General features: G+C 38.2%; 1 protein-coding gene across 1 annotated transcript; it reads right to left on the reverse strand.

Moving 5' to 3' along the window:
- Nucleotides 1-5,071: 5,071 nt before the first annotated feature.
- FOXR2 (forkhead box R2) lies at nucleotides 5,072-7,864 on the reverse strand. Its single transcript, XM_025373395.1, has one exon. It carries the CDS (start codon nucleotides 7,568-7,570, stop codon nucleotides 6,635-6,637), a length of 936 nt encoding a protein of 311 aa, XP_025229180.1. The 5' UTR covers nucleotides 7,571-7,864; the 3' UTR covers nucleotides 5,072-6,634.
- Between the last annotated feature and the right edge of the window lie 305 nt (nucleotides 7,865-8,169).

The raw sequence follows: 8,169 nt of genomic DNA on the forward strand, positions 1-8,169 counted from the left end.
GCGAGCTCTTTTTTGGTTCCATATGAACTTTAAAGTAGTTTCTTCAACTTCTGTGAAGAAAGTCATTGGTAGTTTGATGGAGATGGCACTGATTCTATAAATTACCTTGGGCAGTATGGCCATTTTCAGGATATTGATTCTTCCTATCCATGAGCATGGAATGTTCTTCCATTGTTTGTGTCCTCTTTTATTTTGTTGAGCAGTGGTTTGTAGTTCTCCTTGAAGAGGTCCTTTACATCCCTTGTAAGTTAGATTCCTAGGTATTTTATTCTCTTTGTAGCAATTGTGAATGGGAGTTCACTCATGATTTGGCTGTTTATCTGTTATTGGTGTATAGGAATGCTTATGATTTTTGCACATTAATTTTGTATCCTGAGACATTGCTGAATTTGCTTATCAGCTTAAGGAGATTTTGGGGTGAGACAATGCGGTTTTCTAAATAAACAATCATGTCATCTGCAAACAGGGACGATTTGATTTTCTCTTTTCCTTATTGAATACCTTTTATTTCCTTTTCTTCCCTGATTGCTCTGGCCAGAACTTCCAATACTATGTTGAATAGGAGTGGTGAGAGACGGCATCCCTGTCTTTTGCCAGTTTTCAAAGGGAATGACTCCAGTTTTTGCCCATTCAGTATGATATTGGCTGTGGGTTTGTCATAAATAGATCTTATTATTTTGAAATACATTCCATCACTACCTAGTTTATTGAGAGTTTTTAGCATGAAGTGCTGTTGAATTTTGTTGAAGGCCTTTTCTGTATCTATTGAGATAATCATGTGGTTTTTGTTGCTGATTCTTTTTTTGTGATGGATTATGTTTCTTGATTTGCATATGGTGAACCAGCCTTGCATCCCAGGGAAGAACCCGACTTGATCGTGGAGGATAAGCTTTTGGATGTGCTGCTGGATTCGGCTTGCAAGTATTTTATTGAGGATTTTCACATCGAGGTTCATCAGGAATATTGGTCTAAAATTCTTTTTTGTTGTTTTTGTGTCTCTGCCAGGCTTTGGTATCAGGATGATGCTGGCTCATAAAATGGGTTAGGGAGGATTCCCTCTTTTTCTATTGATTGGAATAGTTTCAGAAGGAATGGTACCAGCTCCTCTTTGTACCTCTGATAGAATTTGGCTGAAAATCTGTCTGGTCCTGGACTTTTTTGGTTGGTAGGCTATTAATTATTGCCTCAATTTCAGAGGCTGTTATTGGTCTATTCAGTGCTTAAACTTCTTCCTGGTTTAGTCTTGGGAGAGTGTATGTGTCCAGGAATTCATCCATTTCTTCTAGATTTTCTAGTTTATTTGCATAGAGGTGTTTATAGTATTTTCTAATGGTAGTTTGTATTTCTGTGGGATTGGTGGTGATATCCCCTTTATCATTTTTTATTGCATCTATTTGATTTTTCTTTCTTTTCTTCTTTATTAGTCTTGCTAGTGGTCTATCAATTTTGTTGACCTTTTCAATGAACCAGTTCCTGGATTCATCGATTTTTGGAAGGGTTTCTTGGGTCTCTATCTCCTTCAGTTCTGCTCTGATCTTAGTTATTTCTTGCCTTCTCCTAGCTTGTGAATGTGTTTGCTCTTGCTTCTCTCGTTCTTTTAATTGTGATGTTAGGGTGTCAATTTTAGATCTTTCCTACTTTCTCTTGTGGGCATTTAGTGCTATACATTTCTCTCTACATACTACTTTAAATGTGTCCCAGAGATTCTGGTGCTTTGTGTCTTTGTTCTCATTGGTTTCAAAGAACATCTTTATTTCTGCCTTCATTTTGTTATTTACCAAGCAGTCATTCTGGGGCAGGTTGTTCAGTTTCCATGTAGTTGTGTGGTTTTGAGTGAATCTCTTAATCCTGAGTTCTAATTTGATTGCACTGTGATCTGAGAGACCGTTTGTTGTGATTTCTGTTCTTTTACATTTGTTGAGGAGTGCTTTACTTCCAACTATGTGGTCAATTTTGGAATAAGTGCGATGTGGTACCGAGAAGAATGTATATTCTGTAAATTTGGGATGGAGAGTTCTGTAGATGTCTATTAGGTCTGCTTGGTGCAGAGCTGAGTTCAATTCCTGGATATCCTTGTTAACCTTCTGTATCATTGATCTGTCTAATATTGACAGTGGGATGTTAAATTCTCCCATTATTATTGTGTGAGAGTCTAAGTCTCTTTGTAGGTCTCTAAGGACTTGTTTTATGAATCTGGGTGCTCCTGTATTGGGTACATATATATTTAGGATAGTTAGCTCTTCTTGTTGAATTGTTCCCTTTACCATTATGTAATGGCCTTCTTTGTCTCTTTTGATCTCTGTTGGTTTAAAATCTGTTTTATCAGAGACTAGGATTGCAACCCCTGCTTTTTTTTTTTTTTTTTTTTTTTTTTTTTTTTTTTTTTTTTTGCTTTCCATTTGCTTGGTAGATCTTCCTCTACCCTTTTATTTTCAGCCTATGTGTGTCTCTGCACGTGAGATGGGTCTCCTGAATACAGCACACTGAGGGGTCTTGAGTCATCAGTTAATATTGGTATGTGTGAATTTGATCCTGTCATTATGATGTTAGCTGTTTGTGTTGGCCATTAGTTGATGCAGTTTCTTCATAGCATCCATGGTCTTTACAAATTGGCATGTTTTTGCAGTGGCTGGTACCAGTTGTTCCTTTCCGTGTTTAGTGCTTCCTTCAGGAGCTCTTGTAAGGCAGGCCTGGTGGTGACAAAATCTCTCAGCTTAGCTTGAGGCTTTGGTTGGCTGGATGTGAAATTCTTGTTTGAAAACTCTTTTCTTTTAGAATGTGGCTCCCACTGTCTTCTGGCTTATAGAGTTTCTGCCTATGGTTCTGCTGTTAGTCTGATGGGCTTCCCTTTGTGGGTAACCCGACCATTTTCTCTGGCTGGCCATCAGACAGATGCAAATCAAAACCACAATGAGATACCATCTCACACCAGTTAGAATGGCGATCATTAAAAAGTCAGGAAACAACAGGTGCTGGAGAAGATGTGGAGAAATAGGAACACTTTTACACTGTTGGTGGGATTGTAAACTAGTTCAACCATTGTGGAAAACAGTATGGCGATTCCTCAAGGATCTAGAACTAGAAATACCATTTGACCCAGCCATCCCATTACTGGGTATATACCCAAAGGATTATAAATCATGCTGCCATAAAGACACATGCACACGTATGTTTATTGTGGAACTATTCACGATAGCAAAGACTTGGAATCAACCTAAATGTCCATCAGTGACAGACTGGATTAAGAAAATGTGGCACATATACACCATGGAATACTTTGCAGCCATAAAAAAGGATGAGTTCATGTCCTTCATAGGGACATGGATGCAGCTGGAAACCATCATTCTCAGCAAACTATCGCAAGAACAGAAAACCAAACACCGCATGTTCTCACTCATAGGTGGGAATTGAACAATGAGATCACTTGGACTCGGGAAGGGGAACATCACACACCGGGGCCTATTATGGGGAGGGTGTAGGGGGGAAGGATGGCACTGGGATTTATACCTGATGTAAATGACGAATTGGTGGGTGCTGACGATTTGATGGGTGCAGCACACCAACATGGCACAAGTATACATATGTAACAAACCTGCACGTTGTGCACATGTACCCTAGAATTTAAAGTATAATTAAAAAAAAAAGAAAAAAAAAAGAAAAAAAAACAAAAAAAAACAATGCCTACCTCATAGGGCTCATGGTGGAGATTAAAATAATCTACCCAAAGTACAGGCTGTGGAGACTTGTGTAAATAACGTTCTCAATAAATGCCTTTAATTGTAAAAACAAAACAAAACAAAAAACATTTTTTCGTTCATTTCAACCTTGTTGAATCTGACCACTGTGTGTCTTCGGGTTACCCTTCTCATGGAGTATCTTTGTGGTGTTCTCTGTATTTCCTGAATTTGAATGTGGCCTGCCTTTCTAGGTTGGGGAAATTCTCCTGGATAATATCCTGAGGAGTGTTTTCCAACTGGTTCCATTCTCCCCGTCACTTTCAGGTACACCAATCAAATGTAGATTTGGTCTTTTCACATGAAGATAATTATTTATACAACAGTGTTAAAAATGGGACTTCTTTTCACATTGTTATAAATATGAAGTTCACCTGTTGTTTACAATTTTTAAAATATTGTATTTTCCAAATGCACACATTGTACACTTTTTGGGGATATGCTTAGTAATGCTATGTGTGATTTTTCTGGAGGTTGATAGCTTTGCTTGCAGTAGATTTTCTTTAAAAGAATGGGCAGCTACATGCATACTTCAAAAGTATTTTCCTATTTAAAGAAGTTATATAGGTTTTGTTTGCTATCTTAATTTTAGTTGTATTCTTTGATGTTAATATATTTTGTATACTTGTATTTATAGCTGTATTGAATCATGTAGTATCAAATATTATATGTGATTTAATAGTGTTTATTTTTAGCCATTTTTTCATCATTTTAATGTTTATTTTTAGCCAGATGCAGATGTTCGGTGTCATTTCTTTGCCTGTTCAGTTACAGAACCTACCTTTTAACACCTGATGTGTACATCACATGTAACAGGAAAGGTAACAATAAAATAGCAATCATTAAGAAAAAATATGGCAGAACAAACTCTATAAGCACAGCCTTATTTTCTTTTGTTATCCAGAATTCTTATGACTCTTAAGCCTCCCAGAAATTGAAAGCTGAATAAAGCAACTCAAGTTTCATTTATTTTGCACTCCATTACAGCAATTTATAATTTTTTTAAAAAATGTTCCTCTGAAGGTATATCTGCATCATCTGAGGTTACTGAAGAAGCACCATGTCCAGCCACTGCTTTTTTTTTCATGCCACCAGAGAGCAGAAATAAGGATCAGAAAATACTGAAAAGAGTTCAAAACTCAAAGGTACTAGGTTGCAGCAGAAAAATGCAGGTCTAGTTCTAAAAATGAAAGTTTGTCTTGTTTGAAAAATTCACAGACTAGGCATATTAGAAGTGTAGTTTGTGATAAAAATAGTCTCATTAATTTCACACCCAGCTCTTTTACTAGTAAGTGTTAATTTGGGAGAAAAATGAGAAGCAAATGGTGACTACTCATATGCAGAATATTTTATTAATTCCAAAGTATTCCGTTAACTTCGTCTTTGCCTTATGATACAGAAGTAACATTTACAATTCCTTTTCAAAAAATACTGTTTGCAAATGTTGTTTTGTGATTTAGCAAATATACAATTTTGTATGAGCTATAATAGTTCATTGAAAAAATGTAAACTTTCAAAAGAGTTACAATTATGTTGAATTAAATGCTTTTGTAACTTACAGGCATTTTTGTACCCCCATTATGAAGGTTTTGCAACTAAATTTATACCTAAAAATCTATTTTCTCCTGGATATTTTTTAATAACATTGAAGGCAAAAAGCTATTCTTAAATCTGATACACAAAAGTTTATTTGCATAGAAAAGATGTTAAAGATAATTTTGAAATTAGAAAAACAAATGCTGAAATGTTTGTTGTTGCTGCTGGTTTGTTTCTTTGTTTGTTTGTTTGTTTTTTAGCAAAACACCACTGATGCCTCTTGGCTCCCAAAAACCCACAAGTCCAAACACCTAATAATTTTCTCTTAGTCACTCATGGTCCTCATGTATTTAAGCCACACTGAACTTCATGCTATTCCCCCAAAACACTCCATCCATTTTGTTCACATTGTTGCCTCTGTAATGCCTCTACTTCAGTTTACCTGTCCAGCAAATTTCTATTTATTCTTCAAAACTAGCTCAAAATGTATTTTTTCCAATGCTTTTAATGTCTTTCCCAGGAAGAATGTCTCCCCACTTCCATGTCAATTTCTCACATCTGTTTTATCATATTTACATTATAAATATGTCTCCCACTAGTATCCCTCAGCTTTTTATCCTCAGCATCTAAGATGGACCTTGACGCATTAGCATATCTTCAATAACATCTTGAGAACTAAAAAGAATGAAAAACAAACCTTTATCATCAAAAGGCTTGGGGTTAATACAGGAATATTTCAAAGGACGTTCAACATACAAACTAAAAGTAGCTCTTCAGGATTATTTGTTAATATTGGAATTAGATGACAAAGAAACAAGGCTTAGAAGTCCAGGGCCAGAAATAGAAAAGTGAGGTTCTGAAGGATGGAATGGGTTACTTAAAAAGGAGATGTAGCTGATGAATGGTAGAGGAGGAAACTTGATTCTCCATCACAAGTCAAATTCTCTTCACATGGCACTCGAGGTTCTCCATGGCTTGGCTGCATCCTGCCTTTTATGCTTTATATTCCACTGTTCACTTTAATGTGTGAAAATACTCTCTACAAACAAAATTCCTTTCTTTCACAAAACACATCCTTCTTTCCTTAGTTTCCATGCCATTGTTTCTAGGATTTCCTTCCTTTGCTCAATATGTGGAACAACAACCACTCTCCTTGTGTGACTTTCCATGACTCTCCACCTTGATTTTAGTTCTGCCTCCCCTGTACCCACCTCTAACTTTACTTAACACCATTATTGTAACAGTAGCTAAAGACAGGCTTGGCACCCACCAGGCTGGGTAAATTTAGAGATTAATGAATATCAGTCAGGGGATAAGTAAGCACAGTAAGGAAGGCAGTATTCCAAAAAGGGAGCAGTGGTATTTCAAAGATGAAAGAGAGAGGTCAACAACGCTGGCTGACTCATGCACTCTTGGATTCTCTCCCTTTGAGCAGAGGCTAAGGCACGAGTCCCCTCCCAAAAGCGGCGGTGCCCCTCCTTAGTGAGCTTCCAAAGGCAAGAGTGAGGTCTTGCATTATCTTCATCCTTAAGGCTGTCTGGCATCTTCTCAAAGCTGTCCAGGAAGCAGAGATTGTAATGAATGGTGCTCTTCCAGCCATCTGGAGCTGTCCAGAAAAAGGGGAAATGCTGTCGGGTGAAACTGTAGATCTCCTGCACACTGAGGCCACAGTGGGGGCTGTTTCTTAATGCTAGGGAAATAAGGTGGCTACAATTGAGAGGGGGCCGTTGCCAGGACTTCACTTGGCTGTTGATTTGCCGTAGCTTCTGACTCTGGAAGCACTTCCTTTCAGGGGACAGGAGGGAGTTGTCCTCTTGTTCCTCAGCCTCCTCTTCTGTGAGCTCAAACTCACTGGGGGAATAGATATCCTGCTTCTGTAAAAGAGACTGCTCACTGGAGGAAGATGGCAGAGACTCTACCACTTTGTCCTCTGAGCAGTTAGACTCTTCATCTTTTAATGGGGGCTGAGGGAAAGGAGAAATGCTTGTCAGATCCTCTTTTTCACTGGGCTTTGGGGCCTCCTGGCTGCCAAGGGGGCACAAGATATTGGGGTCCACCCACATCCACAGATTGGGTTCACAGTGAGGACCATCTTCATCAGGACTGGGTCTCCTCTTCTGAGGCATCTCTGGGGGCTTCATTACTCGTACTTTGTATTTGGCAAGGATCTGCTCAGCTAAAGGGCACTGGTCTGTGGTACAAGGCAGAAATAACTCATTCCCCATGTCCCAGTCCAGCAGCCCTGGGACCTGGCCATGGAGACTGTACCAAAATTCACAATCTTTTAGTTTTAAGTCCATCTTTAGTGGAGAGAGACTTCTGGAAGAACAGAGATCTAGCAGGCACTTAAAGCTGTTGTTTGGGCACCATTTTTAAATGTAGTATATCTCACCTAGGGAGCTTATCAGTAGGCCAGCTAGAAGCACTGAAGAAAGAGGCACCAATGCCTCACTGATTAGTGGTCAGACCCGGAGAAACCTCAGCTTTCTGGAACAAGGCTCAAAACATGGAGGTAATAAAAAAGAGCTTTTGAGCAGAAAAACATTTTTAGGTGGAATTCTTGAGCTTTGATTGGAAGCAGAAAGTCGCTTCGAGAGGAATCATAAACTTTGAATTATGTGCAAACTACGGTGACTTGCATAACAGGTGATCATCTGTTACATATTTAAACTCTTGATGAGTTCATTTAATGAAGGGACAAACATATGTATAGATCACATTATATTTCTGAGTCTTCCTTAATGGTTTAAAAACTCATTTCATTCATCAAGTGCCTTTGGATTTCTGTTAAGCGCTTTCACATAGATGATCTCAACTGATTTTCATCACAGCCCTGCAAGATAACATGGTATTATTAACCTCATGTCACAGATATGGCAACCAAGATCTACATACACAA

Source organism: Theropithecus gelada, chromosome X (assembly GCF_003255815.1).
Source record: "Theropithecus gelada isolate Dixy chromosome X, Tgel_1.0, whole genome shotgun sequence".
In the NCBI taxonomy this organism is placed as follows: Eukaryota; Metazoa; Chordata; class Mammalia; order Primates; family Cercopithecidae; genus Theropithecus; species Theropithecus gelada.